Genomic DNA, 23869 nt, shown 5'->3' with positions numbered 1-23869 from the left:
CTGTGACCAAGCCAGAAACTCCAGTAGCTGATATAATTTGACAAATGCCTGAGTGTTCCATGTGTTACATATCAATTACCCCCAGATGTATTAAAGTTAAAGGTTGAATTTCAAGTTTGATATTGCATAGATATATCATTGTTACCAATGCCTCTCCTTTAACAAAGCAGATTCTAAAAATCATTTATATATCAGACAACCTTTATTGACACAACAAAAGTACAGCGACTTTCGTAAGGTCTACTACATCTATACATACATACATACATACATAGTATACAAACGAATAGGTGCATATAAATGAGTTTGATTATATATGTAATTGGTTTGATATTGGGTAAACAATGTTGAAATGCAAGGGTATAACTAACAACTAACAATAACTATCATAATTAAACCATCAACCCCTATACTACAGCATCCTTTTCTCTAGGCTAGGATAAGACAAACAATACCACTACGGTGCCCAAAATTGCCATGCATCATCGAGAGGTCAATAACTACCGACATGCCAAATTTCAAACAACTCCATCAAAATGAGCTTGAGTTAAAGGTGACAACACACAGACCCAGACAAAAACAATACCCCCATTGGAGGTGAACCTCCTTCCCGTAAGTAACAAATACCAGTGTTCCCTGACTGGGAGGACTGTAACTGCCAGGTACATTTGGTAAGTAAGCATATACATGTATAGATACCAACTTTTATATAACCTTTGCCTGCAGACCAATTACTCAAATGCCTTCAATTGCTTGGGGAGGTTTACAGTAATTGGACAAACAACCAACCCCCCTCTCAAATGATTAGAAACAAAACTGTTTAGGTTTGCTCTTAAAACAAGTTGAGTTAAAAGCACACAAAAGCACTCCACTGGGGAGGACTGCCTGTCTGTACTTGAAACTGTTCCACAAACAAACCAGTTTGTTCTCCTTGTGTGGCAGCACTTTTCACACATCAATCTTCATGTGTCAGATAAAGAGGGGGGGCACTGTCAACAACTTGAACTACCAACATTCATCCTAAAAATCTATACTACTTATGATACATGTATTTTAATTTACTGTTAGTTGCTTCATACAATCATAGTCTGTATAACGCAAACCGCAGCTGTCCGGGGATTTCTGTCCCCACCCGCGGCTATGCGGTTACAGGGCGACACACCGTTACAGGAGCTTGATTGAGTTCGGGCTAGTTGCTTCAAGTCCTGTAATATCCGAAAGCGATATTGTAACTGTTGAAATTTTCAGTGGTTTATATTTATGTTTTTACAGAATTCTACACCCAAGGTATGAATGTTCAGAACATATTTGTATCTTGTTCCAGACAATGCATTTCAAAAGTCTCAAAAGTCAAATACAACCCAAAAGCTCAGAACTTTACTTTGAAGTTTGAACCTTTACTTTAACAAATTCAAAACTGAGAAAGAGTAGTATGCACATCACAACCTCAATCTTGTGCTTGACCAACTATCCCCAACAGTACGAACAAACAAAACACAAGTCATTTATCAAACAAGACACCTCTGCTTTCTCTCTAAGCAACAATGTTAACTTTACCTCAACCTGTGTATAATACTGGGTCAACCTCCCATGTTGAAACTGTTATAGCAACAACCAGGTTTACCCTGATAGAGTGGAAACAGTTGTTCTTGGTCAGACCTTGTGATCATTGCAGCAGCCTGTCATTTTGTAAGGGAGAATAAATATCAACCTCAATGCCCTCTTACCACAAACTCTTTTAACCACACTGTCAGCCTCTTGCAAGAATACGGAAGACCTTTGTCATTATAGTTAATCATGTAAATGAGGTTCTGATTATCATATGATATTTATCATCACAAACGCTACTTACAAACCAAAAATCCTGACGATCCATCAAGCCCTTCTTGAGTTAGCCTCTTTCAAATTTTATAAAACAAAAACACCCCTGCAGGTCCAGAACAAGCTGCTATGTCATCATTTCTTTTCATATACAAGACTTAGAGCTATCTTCCACTCCCCTTGAGATGAGACTTGGAAGGAACTCTGTTCCTTTCCCTTCTGTGCTCCAAGTTCTTCTGACCTCTCCTGTTCCTCACCCCAACAGGAAACAAATGAGCCAGGAGGAAACAGGTCCCCCTGAAGGAGACAGTCGGTTTCCTCACAAAGTTCCTTCTGCTCAGATCAATTACCAAACAACACAGATAAGACCAGCCAGGACTCAGATATACAAGTCTCAAGTTTAGAGACACTGTAGATGTTTCAACATGTTTTAGAAATCAAGGCACTGTTGCAGGGCCTGCTATATGGAAGAGAACTTGGACTGTGGCAACTGGATTCTATGTGTGTCAAACATAGTAAAGAAGGAATCATATTAGAAGCTTTTTTTCCGGCATGGCTACCCTAGTGCAAATTTCAATACCATTAGAATTAGAATGCTTGCAAAGATAATTCAACATACATAGACAACCCCCGGCCAGGCTTCTTAGCCGAAGTATCACAGATGGAAAGACTACCATGTAGATTTGTGGAATTATATTTGATAGAAGCTGCATCTTTGAAATCACTGATATGCCTTACATGGGCTTAAATGAAAAGCTGACAAGGTCAAATGTGACTTGATATCATGACTAATGACTGTTCCTATCTCCTGCCTGAAGTGACTGGCAAAGATCAGATAGATCGATAGATCGATAGATCAGATAGATCGATAGATCAGATAGATCGATAGATCAGATAGATCGATAGGTCCGATAGATCGATAGATCATATAGATTCGATAGATCAGATAGATCGATAGATCAGATAGATCGATAGATCAGATAGATCAATAGATCCGATAGATCGATAGATCGATAGATCAGATAGATCGATAGATCGACAGATCAGATAGATCGATAGATCCGATAGATCAGATAGATCGATATATCGATAGATCAGATAGATCGATAGATCGATAGATCAGATAGATCGATAGATCAGATAGATCGATAGATCGATAGGTCCGATAGATCGATAGATCATATAGATTCGATAGATCAGATAGATCGATAGATCAGATAGATCGATAGATCAGATAGATCAATAGATCCGATAGATCGATAGATCGATAGATCAGATAGATCGATAGATCGACAGATCAGATAGATCGATAGATCCGATAGATCCGATAGATCCGATAGATCAGATAGATCGATAGATCAGATAGATCGATAGATCAGATAGATCGATAGATCAGATAGATCGATAGATCCGATAGATCGATAGATCGATAGATCAGTAGATCAGATAGATCGATAGATCAGATAGATCAGATAGATCGATAGATCAGATGGATCAAATAGATTGATAGATCGGATAGATCGGATAGATCTTATAGATCGATAGATCAGATAGATCAGATAGATCTATAGATCAGATAGATTGATAGATCCGATAGATCGATAGATCTGATAGATCGTTAGATACTGGGGTCATATCCCCTTCAAGGAGGTGCAACTTCAAACCGCTTTTACCTACATCAGCTTAGGAGTGGTAGGCTGGTAGCACAAGACAAAAACCCGAACAATGCAGTTCACCACTTTGTCACAGACCACAATACCGGCACTTTCTTCTCAATTTCACAGCAGCTTTAAGCAAAACAGTCAATTTCCTACAGTTTTCTATGTCTTATTTTCAGAAGCCTTACCACAACACCTATAATTTCCAGTTGCTGTTATTCAAAGCAGGGAGTGCCGTGACAAATTCAGATAAAGCCCTTAACAAACATTATCAGAAAAGAGCCAGGAAAACAAATGTCGGTACTTTTACTTGTCACATCTTAATGTTGCAGCTGTTTCCCTTTTATTGCAATACGCAGTCTTATACGATCTTGTTAAGTCTACATGTTCTGAATCAAGTAGCTTTGATTGAAAATACAAATCAGGTTGACTTAGAATCTGAAGGTTCTGGGTTTGAATCCCTGGGGGGCCCCAGTGCTGTGCCCTTGGGAAATACACTTTACAATTACCTCATCACTCAACTCAGATGAAAATGAGTACCTAGCTTTGGTCCCATGTTTGAGGGGAGCCACACATCGAGCAGTCTTAAAGAACCCACCACAGTTATCAATAAAAGTAGGGGTCCACCCTGGTGTGAGTGGATCAAATCTTGTAGTCTTATGCAGCTTGTACTTCCTGTACAAAAACCAGTATGTTAAGCCTAAAAAGGCAGTTTACAAAATAAAGAAAGAACACTGTGAGATATGCCAGACACAAAATAAAGCATGTGTCTGGCTGAAATGCCAAGTTTATCATCACTCATCGTCGAAACAAAGAGGAATACAACCAGGGCTGTCTCCAGCTTAAGATTTTTTGTAGCCCATGTTGTTAATTTTCATTGTGAAATCTGTCATTTTCTTGAATTTCATGTCATAAAGTTTTGTTTTTTTTACAGATAGGGCGAAATGTTTTCTCCAACAATCCCCCTAGATGGATGGAGGGGGGGGGGGGTCCTGGAAACAGCCCTCAATACAACTCTTTATAGCGTATCAACAGTGTTGCTGATGATGTCATAAGTCAACCCATGGACGAATCAGTTTACTTCTGCCTATCTATTTTCTAGAATTTTTACATATGGGTTTTATGTTCTTTTTAGTCGAGGTCTTCATAACTATGATGGAGGAACATCATCATCAGTCGGAAAAAAATGAACGGTACTGATAACATACAAATATTGACTGATAAACTGCAATAACTATTATTGTTTACTCTAAAAGCTGCCTGTCATGCACTTGTGACAACAATTCATGATCAAATTCTCAACATTTCCCATCCTTGTTCTTGTCCAATTGTTATCCTTAATGCCTTGCATCTCTTTGAGGCACATTGATGTTAGTGAGGCCTCAGTCCAAAAGTGCTGAACACAAACTCTATTCAAGGAAAACAGGTCCGCATCTAGTTTGGCAGTACTTTGTGATGATCATTGGGCTACCTCATGACATCACAACTGAGTCTAACCAGCAATTGTTATTCGGAAGAGTCTCTGTCTGAGAGCGTTCAGCAGCCTGTGTCAGGAATGTCCGCACCGCCACCACAGGTCATAGGAAGGTCAAGTTCAAGTAGGTGTCAATCCCAGAGGAAAACTACATCTGTGGCATTATGCAAGGGGTAGACAGACATCCCTACAGTTCTTCTACTTACAAAACACTCTATAATGTATTTAGCAGAATGGTAATGGTATTTCTTATACATGTTTGCCTCCCTCGAGAATATTGACAACTTACAACTTTTCTTAACTTCTTGATTTTTCCAACAATACCTGGATAAACCTTATGTTAAACACAGAATGATAAGTGAACTGCACATTCATACTGTGATATACTAGTTTTGTTGATACAATTATGACTTACCATCATTCATAATTCATTTGCTTCCATATTGTATGATTTGATTGTACAAATTAATTTTTATCTTCTTTTGTATTATTTGTTTATCTACCTTAGGCTTTGTATTCAATTTACTTGTTCTAGGCTTCCTTGGAAATCAGTCCTACATGACTACCCATGTATACCAAAGATTAATAAATAGATAAATATTATCTTTTAAACTCCGACAAGACATGATTCTTTGACAAACGTCATAGGACTTTCAACCAGTCATTGTAAGCTGTTTCCAAGACAATGCATGAAAAGACATAATCTAACAAGTGATGAAACTGCCCCTGATTTAGGTGATTGTGCACATAGGATACATGTGCAGATCACATGATGGCCTGGAGGTATTAGTACTCAGTCTGGGCTGCTTCTAAATTGGTTTGGCTCTGATTTGGGTCTCAGTCCTCAACATTCTTTCAAGTTACTGTAAATCATCTTATCTATGTACATCTTTTACCCCTTATATCCTTCATGGTTGCCTTTATTCATTTATATCCAAAAGTCAACATTACAACCTTAAGTTTAATAACAATGTAAATTCATGTCATAAAGTTTTATGGTCATAAGTTGGCAGCTAATTTCCAAGAAAAATGTTGATATAATGACCTTCCTTTACTTCTTTGGTGGTAGTGCACTACACAAAAAACAGCATTGCTTTCCATTGTTCACATGGCATATTTTGCACCATACAATAACAAACCAACAAGCGACGCTGGAGCTAGAACGGAAAAATTCAGGTCACGTGGCACCATATTGTTTACTTACTCTCACTTTCCACAATGCTTTTTGTTCTTCGTCCGATAGAAAGGCATAAATCAAGGAGCAAAACATATAACCTATACCGTTATATACTGATATAGCCATCTTTTCTGTGATCTACCAGTAGACTGCTCCAACAGCTGACCCATGTCTTGTCACAGGCCAGTCTTACTGTTGGAACTCAAGGTATTATCCCACCACCACCTCCAGATTTTCAGGATATCCCGCCCAAAAATAACAACCCATTTAGAGCCGGCTCTAAACACTATCTAGGTTGGAGAATGTGGGGATAGTTTTACAGCCAGTGATTGACTGGATCGTCCTGATGGCTTTGATGCCTGATCACGCAGTCTTCCCTCATTGGTCAATCTTGCAGCAAGCTCAGTAATGGACAGACAAGGACGGCGGGAAAGCGAATGAATTGTATTTTTCAAATCAACGGCTTTGTTCTCTTTTCTTCTGTTCTTTCTGCGCAAGCCGTTATCGTTTAATTTAGCATTTTACCCCCTCACATTAACAGTCCATATCCTTAAACAAAAGCTTTGACAGTGACCTAAGGGCCTTCCCACACTTGGGTTTCAACTCCGGACATGCTTAATAAGACTGTTAATCAATCCAAGTCTACATTTTGTCCAGTTCGCAATCTATCCTTCAAGTAACCTAATGACCAGTAATGTCAACAAAATTCTTTTCTCATCTACATTAACTGTATTGTTTGATTTTCTATTACTCAGACATTACCTTCTTCTCAAAAACAGTCATTGTATGATTAATGCTTTATAATATAAGTCCTACAGGACTTTTTACATCATCTCCATTTATGTTGTTTATTGTTGTTCATACTTTTATTACTGGAAATGAGATAACTATTTCTATTGGATCTACACGAAATAAGAAATGAAAATTTCACCTGGATCATCATCATATCTTGTCATAACCACCTGGATATGAACTGGGGAAGATAAGAACGGTTCCTTCCTGCATTTTTCTCTTCCTTCTTTCATCCGGTCGATTGCTTTGACATTCCAATCATTTACTGTGGTAGTCAACAGTCTAACCAAGGAGTCTCTTGAGAACCCCATCATTTGATATATCATCATCAATGTCCCTGGTGTCGTCAAAATCTTTCAGCTTGAAGCAGATGGTGAATAATGATCTAATCCTTGTTTCATCTATAGAATCTGTTAACTTTATGTCTTCCTTATCACTTTCTGAATTATCATGTGGTTGTCTATCTTTTTTCAACTCTGATAAACTGAATGTATGAAAAATGGCATTTTACATGAACTTGGCCTCTAAACAATCTGCACCAAATAAAATCATGGTATGATTCTGACAAGTACTGTCTGTAAGCCGTTGTCCTATTATTGTCCAACATTTAAAAAACAAAACAAATGTGCTGAATGAACAGTAATCTCCAGTAAAGGTTCCCCCTTGGAGGAGTGACCTGACTGTTTGTCTAGCCACTCTGGAGGCCTGCCATTCAGTTGGAGACTGAACTTGACCTATGGCGACCTCAATTTGGAAGGATCCAGAAGACACAGATATACCATGTGTTTTGGTGCTAGGGTTACAATGTACTGAAAACGTTATAGCAATAGTGAATGCAGAACTGCAAGCAGTAAAAATAGGATGCATCCAAAAAAGGATGTTGGAACTCTGTTATAGAAACGTGAAAAAATAAGTAAATTTTAAGCCAGTTATGCTTGATAGTTCTTCAAATTCTTTTAGACTCACCCTTAAGAAGATTTCTAGGAAAGTGTTACATATTAGAGGGAAGGAAAGCTCTACAACCCCCTCTTCACACAAAAAGAAATCCACCTATAGCTAAGTCCTGTAGAGTTACCATTCTACTGTCTACTCTACAGTCAACTGGGCCCAACACGCTGGTCAACCCAGGGTTAGGGTGTTGGACCGAGTTGACCAGGGTGTTGGGCTGATTTGGTTTCATTAGCCATGGACCGAATTAGTAAATCTGAAGCAATCGAAATCTGAAGAGTTACCATTCTACATGTAGTGAGAACAGACAATCATTAGTTCTATTCTCATGGACTGCATGAGGCTCCTGGCATTCATTATGGATCCGTGAACCTGACCTTGAGGACCCTGAACTAGCAGCATCCTGTAGGGAAGCCAAGCATATCCAAACATGACACACGGAACACTCTGATGAGTGATCTGGCCGACAAGTGGGAGCAGAAATAAACCATGGCGGCTCCAGTTGGCACTCTACTATATATCAGTCTGTTGTATGTATCGATTCTTTATCAGAATCAGCTGTTCTCTAGCTTTCCAAGAGTAAGCTTAAAGGTTGGAACTTTTAAACTATTCTGTATGATATTTTAAAGATTTTAGGACCTTGGTCTCAAAAGGTTACGTTAAATTAGGTTTTGAGGCCAAATCAGCAGTGTTGGTTGGCTATTCCAATTGCCCTCCCTCTGATTGTAGGTCAAGTTCATTTTGAAACAAACAGCCAAAACAAACATTTTTGCTGTACACATATTTCTTCAAAATATTTACCAACCACAGATGTCTCAATTACATACGATGAAAACTCTGATCAGTTCTGGATATCTTTATAAATGTGGTAAAAAAACAAATATTGGCCAACTTCAGCCTGTTACAAATTGTGCTTTTCCTTTGGAGGTTATACAATACCTTACAGAATTGTTTCTTCTTTATTTTGTCTTTTCACAGCAAATGCTCACATTTCAAACATATTCAAAACATGTGGTATGGAACAAACTGGAAAACCAATTCCACAAAGAGACTTTGAAAACATTTGTTCTAATCCCCTTGCTCTAATTTTTCAGTCATGTCTAATCGATTAACACTCAGCAGGCAACTGTAACCAGTAAGTGTGTCACTACATATATCTGACATAACCCAAACACTATTCCAGTCCCAACAACCAGTTTCTGTCACTTTTTATCAACATGCAAATCAACCATCATTTAAATCAACTACTTTTGGACAAGTCTGCATATCTGGCCATAGCATGCAGAAAAAAGTCAAACCCTTCAAATAGCTTATCAAGCAGAACTAGATTAAGAATAGAATAGTTGTGATTCCGTTTTTAATCTAATTCACACATTATATACAAAAAGTATACAAATACCATTCTTTTGCTTTGTTTGCAATTAGATTTCAGGCATGGTTTTGCAATGGAGGTTATCATTATTATCATTTAATTCCAGAGAAAAGATCTATCACTAGGCACAGCTGATGTGCTAATTTCAGGAAGGTGTGATTTAACTCCAGATTAGATTTGGGGAAGTCACAAAATCCCAGCAGGATTTTCAAGAAAAACAGCACAAAAAACAAAACTTCCTGACTAGACCAGAGACACAAACATTTCTAATCTGTTTGTTGCAACCCAGGTTGATACTCATAACAAAAAAGTTTGTTAAATCAAACCCTTCCTGCTCTAGATTAGAAGGGAAACATGAAACCAATGCTTAAACCTCTACTTCAGAAGCAATTAAGTAGGAATTAAGACTGTATTAAGGAAAGAATGTACCTCTAAGTAGTACAGCAAGACATTTTGAAAGCCCATTATCAGATAATTGCACTGTGTTCTTCCAAGATGCAGCAACCACCTAGCAAATCTTGTTCAATTACTTTTCAGTTGTTAACTTCAGTCCTTCAGATCAAGGTCACTGGAAGATCACTTATCATTTATATTTTGTAGAATGGTGAAACAAAATATTAAAAAATGAAAAAAGGGTACATATTCAATTCAATGTCAGACATACCTAAGAAACAGTAGCCAGTATTTGTAAGACATCCCAAGTTCAAATAGTAAGGAGCCTTAATTCAAAGAACTTTATAATCATATATTATATGCCTATGTTATTATCTATACTGTACCTACAGAGTATCACCCAGGGTCAAAGGCACTAGCAGCCTGAATGGGTCCACATGTGTTTTGAGGACCACCTTGTGAGTTGGGAAGAAACTCTATCTCTCTCAGTAATGACTGTGGTTTTGACTACAGCCAGAAAATAAACTCTCCCAGACATAACGCCACCTACACAAGCTGACAACCAGGAATGGCTTAGTTTCAGCTCTGCAATGTCTGCAAGAAAAACTCAGATACAGATCAACATCCTTCCTTCTTTATCAAGGAAAGAATGAGACTTGCAGTCCTTATCACTGCTCCAAGCCAGAGAACCTTTCCTGGACCACCATGTCTGCAGACAGGAGTGACAAGCAGCACATGCCCCCTCTTCAACCTGAGACACTACAGACAAGATAGGTTACAGGTTTTCCAACAGGAGAATTGGAACAAAAAGGTGTTTTGGAGCCACAAGCTGTTTGAAAGCAACAGTCTGTGCCTTTGGCATGCTTATTCAAGACAGTATATACACATGCTGACATGCATTAATTATTAATCGATCGATAACCAGTCCTGAATCCTGATGAAGGTCAAGGTATCCCAAATTGAAAATCTTCTTGATTCACCTTTTCCCATTCCACGTTCCAAAGTTTTCTATTAAAGGTCTGGATGTCTAAAATGTTAAGGATGTAATCTGTCAATCACAATTAGACTAATGTTGAGCTGGACAACTCTGTTGCGACAAGAAAGATGACCCATCGGTTATTGCTATTGTATTCCATTCTGAGATGCTATGTCCCTATTGCAATATAATCATACCAGCAATTCTAAAAAATTTAATGAGAATAAGAAGGAAGCAAGCTCCAGGTAAGAACATAACATCAAAGGCAATATCGATTCATAATTTTTCAAATTCTATGTGTGACAACAGTCAAAACCTTGGCTTAAAAGCAAAGAAAGCCTGTCAAATTTTTGGTCAAGCATACCAACAAATATGGCAGCACTAGAATCCATACATGTAAGTATTGACGTTAGCATGGCATCACTACAGGAATACCACAACACCGTATTTGTGACTACAGAATGGATTATATGAAAGGAAAGGAAACATCTCAGTGAGTTGAAGCTAGGACTGTCTCCAGCTTTTTTTCCGTCTCACTCATATAGCCCATGCTAATAATTTTCATGGTTAAATCTGTCATTTGAAGCTGATGGAAATACATTTTCATCAGTTTCATATTAGTTTCAAGCAAGTTAATAACCCCAAATAAGTCATTATCCACCTAAATACTGCATTGAAACATAGATACATTTTACACTGATGATACTACGATGGAAACTACCAAAATTTTGTGTTTTGTCCTTATACTGGACAATAACAAACAGTTTTGACCACCATACTAAAACCCACTACCAACCCAAGCACTTCCCTTTGAGTTTGACACTTGACATGTGAGAGACAAAGCATTAGTGGCATGTGTCAGTTGTGTAATATGAACAGACATCAATTTGGCAAGCGACTCTGCCTACTTGATGATAAAATCCCCCCCCCAACAAGATATCCAGACAGATCCCTACACAAATGGATCCCAGAAGTCGGACAGCAACCAGACCTGACTGAATTTGTCTCTGTGACCTTTGCCTTTGTTCACCACCTTCAAACGGCAGGACCCAAGGATAGAGTCAGCTCCTGCGGAGATGTAAGAAGCTCACGAAATCTGGTCCAGAAAGGAGGACACATGCTTTCCAGCCTGAGAGTAGGACACACCTATCACATAAGGACCCACCACATTGATGAAAGTAATAATCTTCAGTATGGGGCAACCAGAAATGCTTTGTTCCAACACAACGTAAACAAACAATCATTAGGGCTGTCAGCAGCCAGTAGTCACATGTCATTCTACTATTATATGCTAATGAAGCTTTCTCAAAAGCTGTATAGTTGCAGCAATGTTGGATTTATGGATTAGTACAAAGGGAAGCAAGGCTTGTCTGAACTTCTACTGTACAGTAGGTATGGTGATAATGAGTTTGCATCCAAATTCAGATTGCATGTTTTGGGATTTCTCTTTCATCTGACCTGAGATGTCTTGCTGTTTTGTTATGAATAACACAATTTGATCTGTACAATGGGTGTGCATTTGATGTGTTTGACTGATAACACTGCTGAGAGCCAGACAATAACAGTTTTTGTTAATCTCCAAGCAGATGTGGGGTCCAGCTTTCGGTGTGTTTGGAATTGGATGTCATTTTCTAAGTCTTTCTGGTGATCTGTGTTTTTATCCTTTGTGCAAAAACACAGGTGTTAAAAATAAACTTAAACCTACAACTGCTTGGAGATTTTCTTATCTTTTAGTACAGGTACTGACAGTAATCCCTTAAAACCTACAAATTCCAGACCAAACAATGTGGTCTCAAGTCAAGTGGAAGAAAGGAACAACTCTATTGATGTTACTTATTTACTCCAGAGAGTATTCATACTAATTTCTGTCATTATGGTAAGAAAATAGAGCATACCATTGCGATGGCTGTTAATCTAAATCGGTTATTCTTCATGTATCTTGCCTGAGATTGACTACAAATATTCGATTGCCAAAATTATCAGACGATATTCAAGAAAATTTCCCTTTCACTCCCACAAATCTCTACTGCTTGAAAATCCCATAGATGTTTATGGAGTAGACCTTCTAGACCTTTTGTGCTGACCCACACAATTTCATCAAGAGACAAATCCTCATATATTCATTTTGACAACTGTTGTGTCTGAGTCAGCAGCAGCAAAAGGGCTCTGATACTCAATAATCATTAATTAATAGATTTAATTCTGACAAGTTGTTTATTTCTCTAAATGACATCATCTTCCTCTGGAGACTGGAACTGACAGCTCTTTCCCATGAGGCCACATTGACAGGATGTTGTGTCTGACATCACTTCCTGTAAAAATGTCCATCTGTAGAATATTAGTGGTCTGAGGGAAGTTGGTCTGTTAGCATGTGCCAGACTACCCAAGGAGGTTACTGTAAATGCAGAAATGTTCGCAGTGGTTTTATATTTGAGGCGACCGTTTCACTGCGAACTTAAAATCACAGCGAATATTTTTATCCAATATTGTAGCAGTATGCAAGGAGGTTATATAGACTATATAACCTCCTTGCAGTATGTGACTATAGCGCTGCTGGAAACTTAAAACCACTGCGAACACTCCGTTTTCGCCTTAGCGCGAAATAAAAACCACGCAAACTTAAATCCATTTAGAGTATATGGAGACCTCCTTGGACTACCTATGCTGGCTATAGTACAAGGAGAATGATTTTGCCAGGGGTCGGGAGTTCCAGGCCATCATAGGGTTTCACTGGAGGGGGAAATGTGAACTTCCCGCAGACTGACTCTCCTGGCCTCTTCTTGCAGAATTCTACTCTCCTCCCCCCCCCCCCCCCCCCCCCAAATAGCATGTACGTCCATCACACGAAAAGCAACTACATGTACATATAAAGCATCCATAACTCAGGCTGAGTAATACACTGAAATCAGAATACTCCATTTAGTTTTAAGAAAATTACCATCACTCAAAACGTCTGAGGAAAATATTGTCATCATTTTGTATGACCCAAAAAATTTAAGTCAACATAGATCTAATGGTGTGTACAACTCATAACTATCGCTTTGGTCTGGTTTTAATCTTAGTGACAAGTACGTCCTGTGACTGGAAAATACATGACAGGACTGAACTAATACACTAATCATGGGTCATGATGGCCAGCCTCTGACATAACAAGCTTAGGGATTACTCTGGAGGCATCAGTTCTGACCCAGCAATTTTCCACTCCATGAGCAGCTTCAAAGAAATAAGGCAAGGCTTCCTTCACAACCAGACTGAAAACATGTAAAGAAATCTGCCCTGAGGACTGGGAAAGGCACACTTAGCATACACAGGCTCAATCTTGACTGAGTTAGAAACAGTTCAGGAGAGAGCAAAAACATCTTCTCTTTCCTTTCCCTAAAGTGTTCTTATCTGCGTCAAAGATAGGACACTACTCAAGACAGTAGCTGACCAAAAAAATCACCATGAAATTTTAAGAGCAAACATTGCTACCCTTGCTGACTGAAACCATTCACCGTGGACAATGGGGGCACACAGAGAGCCTTTCTGTCTAGGCAAACAGCTGGGTTACTTTAGATACTGTAGGCTCCCTCATTCCTCTATTCCCTGACCCTCTGACATTATCCTTTCTACCGCACTTCAATGTGCATATTTGCTGCCCTTTTCTCGGTCTAAATGGAAACAGACACAAGACCACCACTTCGCATTGTGCAATTAAAGACTTTTCAAAGATTCTCTTAATCCTAACGGAATGGCTGCACATACAAAACATTATGATCTAACAGACTCTCCAGTCTTTCAAAAACAGTCAATACGCCGGTAAAGATGCCTTTCATGGAAACTATAAATTCCAAACGGATGCCATTTAACATCTTATCTTCAAGAAGTTCAAACTGTTCATAAAGACCCTGTTATTGCAAATAACGGCAATGTATTTTAGGTCTAATAGTCATACTACTCTACCATAGTAAATGCAACAAAGATTGGCCTTCCCAGCACAACAGGAGGTTCAACAAACAGCTGGAGAGGAGACATTGAGGTTGACAGACGGGGAACATCTGAACAAGGCCTTGGGGTGACAACAGTAACCTCTAAACATGGCAGTCTGTTACAATTGCATATTGTTACATATACAGGCAGCCAAAAGAGCCACAGCAAATTTATTTGTCAAGCAACAACATTCGTCAATCAAAAAGCCATCCGTCAAAATATGAAGTAAAACTATGCAATCGGTTGGCAGAATCTGAGAAGTTAGTAGTCTTTCTTTTTTCTCAGAAGTGAAAAATGAGGAAATTGAAGAGATAGGACAAAGGCTCTTGTTCCTGTTTGTAAACAACACTTCAGCAAGCTAGGGCCACTGGACAGCATATGGAGTGATTAGTCTTGTCATGCCCTCCATACGGACAAATGATATTTTCAAGCCACAAAAGAAGGAACATTTACTGATATGTAATCATATCACACAGAATAGCATTCATTTGCTGAATAAATGCTTTTCAAACAGCTTGTCTATCACAAACTGCATATAATATCAAGGACATTATATATACTTAGTAATATAGGAAAAAATAAATTGGCATTATGTCTGTTGGTTTCTCTACAACACTCCTCCTTCCATGATTTTACTAAGTGGTGCTGAGCTGTTGTACGACATTCAAGCAGTCAATTATGCCAGGATATAGGGTATTTCTCAAGGTCACAACAATGTTGGATAACCAATGATAACATTCCTAGGGCCTTACTGCAAACATGTCACCAGACTATCAGAAAAGTGATTCACAGTAGCCATCTTTGCATTAGTCTTACTTGATGAGCAGATGTCAATCATTTCTTGATCATCTTAGAATCTCAAGGTTATGAAGAGATTTTGATATTAATTCTTCTACAGGCATGGTTTTGACCCTGTTATGTCTCTGCTGATGAAATCATGATCAGATAGATCCAGGGTTATGTAAACAAATGGCTGAGGCCCTGGACTTCATACCCTTGTGATAAACCCTCCCAATGTTTGTGTTGCCTGTTAATCTGTCAACAGATGAGTTTTCCCACCCATCACAAGGGCATCCTTACATCAGGCTTGTCTCCAGCTTTAATATCTTTTCTTCCCACTCATTCTTTAGAAGCTCTTGTTGCTTATTTTTGTGTTTGTATATACGTATAAAATCTGTCATTTTAAGCATACGAAAATGAATTTTCATCCATTTCATGTCATGAAGCTAAGATTTTTATACAGATGGGATGAAATTTTCCCCGTCCCAACAAGCAAATTTCCGTCTCCAGGTTGAGGGACGGGTCTTGGCGACAGCCCTGTTCTACAGTCTTCAATTGATTAAAGGACTGTTTCTCCAAAGACAACATCTTTTTTGGCATAAATCATTACAGAGTTTGTGATTTAGAAATAAAAGCAGTGCATAGTGATATTACACTGTCTTGCTCCAGCATCAATACTTTTACCTGGTGTTTCAAATAACATCGCCTTAAGTTAATCATGACTCAAGAAGTAATTTTCTTTACAGTTTCTTGTCCAATGATATATTCAGCAAAAGTAGTATATGTACATATGTAAGCTTTAGTATAAACAAGTTTGCATAACTGTCTGGGTCTCTGTAGATACATTGTGATTGTATAACAGTGAGGGTATGTTTTAAATGGATCTACATGTACTATTAGAGGACAAAATGAATGGTTTAGAAAATACACCAAGTGAGATGTGATAAGATGAACGACAAAAAACAGAAACCTTCCTCTATGAAATCCTTTTGGTCACTGAGTGCTGGTCTTTTGTTGATTTAAATTATTATGGATGACAGTCATGACACTACCCCATGCAGGGAACAAAGATGACAACAAAACTGATATTGCATTTCTTTTACAGAGACAGTCTTTCAGTTTGTAACTTTTTATCTGTAGTAATGTTAACGTTGGGTAACCTAAATTCGGGATTTTTCCGATAATGGTTGACTGAAATCAATCTAGCAGAACAATAAACCATCCTTTTTTTCTATTATTCTGTCAGTATCATGTACTATCTTTGCACTAATCATATATATGGTAGATTTTGTCTCTAGTCGTGCTGACACCATAATATTTCAACTTGAAACTACCGTCCGCCGCACGCACAATGACAGTGTTGTCGGACAGGGGGGCACATTAATTCGGGAGAGAAGATTCGTCTTGAATATCTTACCGCTAATTACATTTTATACAGCAGCTATTCGTTCCATCCTTGGCTTGAGGAGAGTGCTATGGATATAGACGTGTCCAAGTAAAAAAAATACACGAAAAAACGGCCGTACCGCACACATCAGGCCAGTTCGGGAACAACCCGTGTGTTGAGTCGGTAGAACTTCACTCAAAGTCGGCCCATCGTCATCATCGGGCAACGTGTAACGTTACATTATTCATGGAGAGTTAGCTGGATGCCGTAGCAATGGTAATACTACTATGTCCATGTGTTCCTTGTTGTGTTAGGAGCAAACTTTGAGGAAAATATCTTCCTCAGTCCACTATCACACGCAGCATTTAGACAAAAAGTGTTCCTCACAAACCTTTGTCGTCTGCTTGACAACAGGATTCTGGTTAACAATATGGCGGCGGGAAAATACACGTGCCGTAGGTTGTAGCAACAGAGAGGAGTTTTGATGATTGATCACACTTAGAATCCAGTTGCAGGTTAGCAAAAGAGATTGTAATAAGTTGTCTTATAAATAATTGTGTTTAGCAGGCAGGAGATGTGACATTTGTCTTATAAACCAGCGAACAACCGTGCTGGGTGATTCTCCCACGAAGCCCCCAGACTCTGTCAATAAGGGACGGAGAGTTTTTGACGTCGCCAACTTCTAATGCATGGTTATCGAAGCTTTTCAGACAGTGTTCTGAATACGTTAGTCTGTCAAGTTTGCATTTCTAGTGGTATTACTGATGTTGCATCTAGCACATATCCCTAAATACCCCGTTTTCGAAAAATCCCGACTTTAAGTACCCCACGAATTTAGGTTACCCAACGTTACCACTACTATTGCATCCAGTCTCAATCATATATATCCAGTCTTCTATTCAATAATTTTGCATCATATTTTTCAAACTAGCGGTGAAGAGACAAGAAACCAGACCCTGATCACTCCGCACCAGATGATGAAAATGTTTTCTTTTCAACAGAAAAAGGCCAGACGTGAAATTAAAACATTGGTTTGAATATGGAACAGTGTGGCGCGATCGTGCGACTACAGGACTGCCTCTGAACATAACGGTATCCGTTTCACTGCTTTCTGACCTTCTGTAGTAGTTTTATGGCTTGACGTAGTACGGGTGTAAACGTACACCTCACACACGAGCTTCTTTTTCACTCTTTCTCGTGACACACGCAATGTAATACAGGTATCAAGTTCAAGGAAAAACGAGTAAAATACTCGAAATAGACTCGCGAAAGGGAAAGTGATTGAGCAACAAGTGAAATTGATGGCAAGCGTAAAGTGTTCAACCGCGCCCAAATCGGTGCGAAATCCCGCCCATTCAAACCTTCGCATCCCCCCGAGAACACCACACTTTTCTGTAAAATAATAACAGAATACAGGGACAGGGAAGGAGACTGAGAAGCCGAAGAGAACCCCGCACTCCTTGGTGTGGGTTGTTCGAAGAAAAAAATCAAGGCCTCCTGCGAGGATAGAAACCCAACACTTGTCCCTGCGCTACCCGCGACCGGTCATAAGATCCACCCTGCCGGACAGAATCGTACCGGGAAGACAACAACACACATGTACGAACATCCCTGAGTAAATATCTCTCTTATACACCACTGGGGGTGACATTGTCACGACTTGTTCACGCTTCTACAGGCACAGCTGCTAACGTTATATCTTCTCGCGCCGTTATCTGTACGTAGTTCCCACACAACGGGAAAGACAAGAACTGACCTGCAATTGGAGACGACCTCTTCAGAACACACCATCGCTGTTTCCACTGTGGGCGAGAAAACACAGAAATTAGTTCAGTCCTGGGCGGGGAAACGCTTCAACAATCGAGGCACGAAATCTGGCGGTTCACACTACCTTTCTTCCATCTCTGTGCTTGAGGAAACCTTCGAGTATTGCAATGTCTGCCATGTTGAAACGGCATCCTGAAGTCGTGTTCTACTGGGTACGCATGCGTTGGCTCGTCGGCCCAAAAATAAAGTGCTCGGCCAGCCAGCGCAAGCTTCTAAATTTGTATCAGGCGGGGCAGTAATTGAAAACAGGCCCCCTTTCCGGTACAAAATCTCCTACTGATAGGTAATTCTTTGCCAGAAGTCTTTAGAGGGACACAGAATGATTTGCTGGTCGTGATTTTGGATTTTTTTTAGGTTTGACAAGTTCGTAGGAATGTTAGGGGATAAGACTCATTATTAAGAGATGGTCTGGAGGAAAAAAGTCGAGTGTTCCCGGTAGGGGGCCTCATGACTCACGGGTCTGTCATGTTTCTGCGAATTAGCGGGCTTGTGACAGGTCATCACATCCTTCCTATCCCCACGGCCCACACCTAAACCCCAAAACGGTCAAGGACACCGTACTATATTTGGTAACCTGAACTTCGGTCTTTATTTTTTCTTTCCTTCTAGAAAGTTTGGATTGTGCAAGTCATGTATTTTATCATTCCACTCTGTCTTCTGCGATTGGTAACTTTTCATCTTTATTCATTTTACAGCGAGACAAGTCAAGTGCTGTGTGCAAAAGATATTTGATTCCTTTTGGTTATCTTCTATCAATACCTGATTTCTATAACTAGTAATGCCTGATCTTCCTTACCCAATGAGCTTCAACACAGCTCATTGTTTAACCTGAAGTTTTTTATATTCCCCTTCCAGTGGGAAGGGGGATATATTGTTTTTGCTTGCCTGTTCTTCTTCTTCTTTCTTCTTCTTCTTCTTTCTTCTTCTTCTTCTGCCAAAAACCAAGTAGATGTGCGGTGGTAGCTGTACTAATGGTATTGCAGGAAGTCATATGTACCTTATGTTACAATGTACGGATGTTATATTTGAGATGTAGGTACCTATAGGAAAGGTGAATACACCTGACAATAAATTATGCTAATGAGGACCTCATTTGCATAATGTATGCAGAAACTTGTATTTCCCTTACCGTAAAAGCTACAGATGTCATATTTGAGATGTAGGTACCTATAGGAAAGGTGAATACACCTGACATTAAATTATGCTAATGAGGACCTCATTTGCATAATTTATGCAGAAACTTGTATTTCCCTTACCGTAAAAGCTACAGATGTCATATTTGAGATGTAGGTACCTTTAGGAAAGGTGTATACACCTGACAATAAATTATGCTAATGAGGACCTCATTTGCATAATGTATGCAGAAACTTGTATGTCCCTTACCGTAAAAGCTGCAGATGTCATATTTGAGATGTAGGTACCTTTAGGAAAGGGGAATACACCTGGCAATAAATTATGGTAATGAGGACCTCATTTGCATAATTTATGCAGAAACTTGTATTTCCCTTACCGTAAAAGCTACAGATGTCATATTTGAGATGTAGGTAACTTTAGGAAAGGTGAACACATCTCGACATAAATTATGCTAATGAGGACCTAATTTGCATAATCTATGCATAAAGTTGTATTTCCTTTACCGTAAAAGCTACAGATGCCATTTTTGAGATGTAGGTACTTTTAGGAAAGGTGAACACACCTGGACATAAATTATGCTAATGAGGACCTCATTTGCATAATTAATGCATTAACTTGTATTTCCCTTACTGTGAAAGCTACGGATGTCATATTTGAGATGTAGGTACCATTACGAAGGGTCACAAAACCTGGCCATAAATTATGCTAATGAGGACCTCGTTTGCATAATTTATGCATATCCCTTACCGTAAAGGCTACGGATGTCATATTTCAGATGTAGGTACCTTTAGGAGAGGTGAACACATCTGTATAAAAATTATGCTAATGCAGACCTCATTTGCATAATTTATGCATAAACTTGTTTTTACCTTACTGTAAAGGCTACGGATGTCATATTTGAGATGCAGGTACCTGTAGGAAAGGTCAGAAAACCTGGCCATACATTATGCTAATGATTGCATTATGCATAATTTATGCATAATTTATGCATATCCCTTACCATAAAAGCTACAGATGTCATATTTCAGATGCTATATGCTAATGCCGACCTCCTTTGCATAATGTATGCAGAAACTTGGCAATATCCTTACAGTCAATGCTAAGGATGTCATATTTGAGGTGTAGGTAATGGAAGGGGAATATTCTGCATTTTCCAGAAAATGTTGCCATTCTAGTTCTTCTTTTTTTTTATATACGCGCTTACATATAGATCTACATCACAGTGGATCTACAGTAATCTAAAATGAAGTCTGTTGATAATTTGCAAGAACGTAGATATTTCTCATAGATTGTCATTTCGAATGAGAAAAATATGATTTTGACATTGGATCGGCTAGGACACCTGAGTTACGGACAATGATTTTGCTGCGACATACTAGTACCACATTTCATTTGTTTCCACGAATATTGTCCACGGTTGTCTCCACCGCACCGCTTGTAACATGTCTTGTTCTGTATATAATGGGCCATTTCAAATCATTTTTCATAAGTTAAGGGGGCAACCCAGTTGTTTTAAGGTGAAATAAATAAATACATGTACCATAAACCATTCTTTCACAGATCGAGAAACCCTGTACGACCCTGTACTAGGGAGCCATGGTTCATGCCTTGAGACCCAGACGGTGGCCATCCCTAACCAGATGTGTTCTCCGTATGCAGTGCGCAGCTGACACTGCCCCACCTGGGGACTGTCATTGCACGGGGTCCCCTGAGGTGGGGGAGGGATTTGTAGAGGAGAGAGCGCTATATAATAGCATTAAAAAATCATATTTCCTCTGCGTTTGATGAACCGACAATACTAGTACTACATTTTAACCAGGGAGAAGACGTCGAACCTACATGCTAGACTACGCATACGATATTCGTACCATAATTTGTATGTTTGTATTATATAAAACACGTCCTTTTTGTCACAACGTTAGCCAAGTTGGACAGAATTGTACAATAAAGGTATTTAAGTCTTTATTCAGTACAATATCTCCAGGCAGATATTCGGAAAACCGTAACGTCAGTTTTCCAGTCTTCGGCATAGGACCATAGGATAACGCGGAGAAAACGTTCCGATCTCCATCTAAAAAATATTGGATGGGAATCGGTGAATCTGCAAGCAGATGGGGGACACGGGGAACATCAATTAGAGGACCGAGTTTTAATAGTAAAAGAAAATCAGAGCGAGTTTGATCAATGGCCACAATTTGTTGATTTCACTTTCTTTCCTGTTGGTCTCATTGAATCTTATTTGCGTGTGTTTATTGTCAACTTCCTTGCGCAATTTCTAAGCATCCTAGTACATACTGCACCACTATGCAGTACCCCCCTAGTAGTATCATATTTGCCTACCCTACACTATGCACCGCAAACGTAAGCTTTTTCAAAAACACTTTTTATGAATAAAACAGCAGGTCTGATACCAAACACGTTCGGTTTGTTCTCATCTGTCGGAAGAGCAGTGAAATGATATATCCAAAGGAGGACTTTAATTATGCGATTAATTGACAAACGAGTAGACAGTCACAACAAAGCGCTTCATTTAGGATCGAATTACCCAGTGAAAATTAGTTCCAGTTATCTGTTAGTCGAGCTGCGGTGACTCCGCTAGCTAATAGCGACATTTTTGTCCTCGCCTTTGTTATTTCTCAGGTCAAAAAGTAAAAGAAGTTTCCTAAGTTCCAGGACAGGAGATCCTTGAGGAGATCAGACGAGAAAATTAGTTTTGGACTTCCACAATTTCTACTCTGCAAAGGCCGCTGAGGCTACCCATGACTGTACTCTATCTAGAGTGAGACCTTTTAGGTGCGGCCAGCGTTTAATTTTTTGGGGGGAACGTTGATTTGCAATTTTCAGCATAGGCCTCAGTGGCCGCCAGGTTCTCACGAGCTCCCCCGGCATCGAGCTGGCCTGTACCAGGCCCCACGGATGGCTGGAAAAATAGTAGAAATTCGCCAAATCAGAGTGAATAGTTTGCTATTAAAGGGATTTGGCTACGGAGGTAGGGACCATTTGCCATCCACGGGACCTGGTAGAGGCTAGCATCGAGCTCCACCTAGAATAAGGTCTGCGAAGGAGGCTAACCAGTAGCCTCTACCAGGCTCCGTCCTATCGTTGGGAAAATAGTAGAAATCAGCCGAGGTACTCCGCTATACAGGGTAGGTCCAATATACAGTAAGGTTCCGTTAGTATTTTCCCAACGATAGGACGGAGCCTGGTAGAGGCTAACTAACCAGGGCCATGGGACCCATCTGCCGGACCTGTCGACTACCCGCGCTCTTCAAATCCATTGTCCTTTGAGACGCCGTCGTCTGACTTCATACATGGCCAGTCTTCACCAATGTCCAGGCGTTAGTGATTGAGACATGAAAGCCCGGGCGAAAACGGTCCATTTGTAATGTGTATCTCCCGTAAAAGCATTAATTTGGAGCAGTTTTGAAGATGTAAAGTTGCCCTGTAAGGGGTTCTTGTACAGGGTGCCGCGGGACCGGAAAGGCTCGGTTGTGGATCATTGATGTTGGTGATGTAAACATTAGAATTAAATCAGAATCATGCAGACATGTGTTTGTATTTGTGTCGTTTATGAAAATGGAGAACAGCAAGCGAGGAAACATGTGATGTGCCTGGTGGGAGACATGCAGGTGGTCGTCGATCATGTACCATTGCCCACCTTCACGATCACTTTACTCTAAAGCGACGCTATGCGGGATAAGCTGGTACTGACGATGTCTTTTGCCATCGAAACCCAAGAATACATGTATGGATTGTGATGATATTTGATATGTTGGTAAGTCTAGCTCGTAAGTCGATTAAAACTCCAAATCTATTAACGTATATATTGATAACCATATAAATGTCACATTTTTTCTACTTTTGATAGGCCTTTTGTGTAACGTTACTGTTTTGACAAAATTGAGTAAGGGCACATACGGCGTGCGATCATCGTACGATCGAAAACTGTGGTCATTCTTACTTAATCTTAGGATAGTCAGGCTTGTGTCGTGCAAAATTCAGCTGTCTTGTTGGAAAGGGCTGCCTTAGATCCTTGTTATGGTTCTCTCACAAATTGTACGGTTAAAAATCGCACAACCACCTAGGACGAATGTGATCGCGTTATAATGAATTAAGGAACATGTCCCCCAACAACAGTTAAATATTAAGTCATTTGACCCG

General features: G+C 39.5%; 1 protein-coding gene across 1 annotated transcript in view; it reads right to left on the bottom strand.

The window, feature by feature from the left end:
• The window catches only part of LOC136448313 (uncharacterized), a 34950-nt gene extending 15993 nt beyond the window's left edge, over positions 1 to 18957 (bottom strand). The window contains exons 1-2 of the mRNA XM_066447705.1: positions 18639 to 18957; positions 18504 to 18549 (exon numbers count right to left, since the gene is read on the bottom strand). Coding sequence (XP_066303802.1) covers positions 18504 to 18549; positions 18639 to 18692 — 100 coding nt within the window. The 5' untranslated portion in view covers positions 18693 to 18957. The remainder of the gene's footprint in view (positions 1 to 18503; positions 18550 to 18638) is intronic.
• Between the last annotated feature and the right edge of the window lie 4912 nt (positions 18958 to 23869).

The sequence above is a fragment of the Branchiostoma lanceolatum genome, chromosome 14 (assembly GCF_035083965.1).
Source record: "Branchiostoma lanceolatum isolate klBraLanc5 chromosome 14, klBraLanc5.hap2, whole genome shotgun sequence".
Classification (NCBI taxonomy): Eukaryota; Metazoa; Chordata; class Leptocardii; order Amphioxiformes; family Branchiostomatidae; genus Branchiostoma; species Branchiostoma lanceolatum.
The sequence above is the reverse complement of the archived record's forward strand: the minus strand, read 5'-3'. Positions and strand labels throughout refer to the sequence as shown.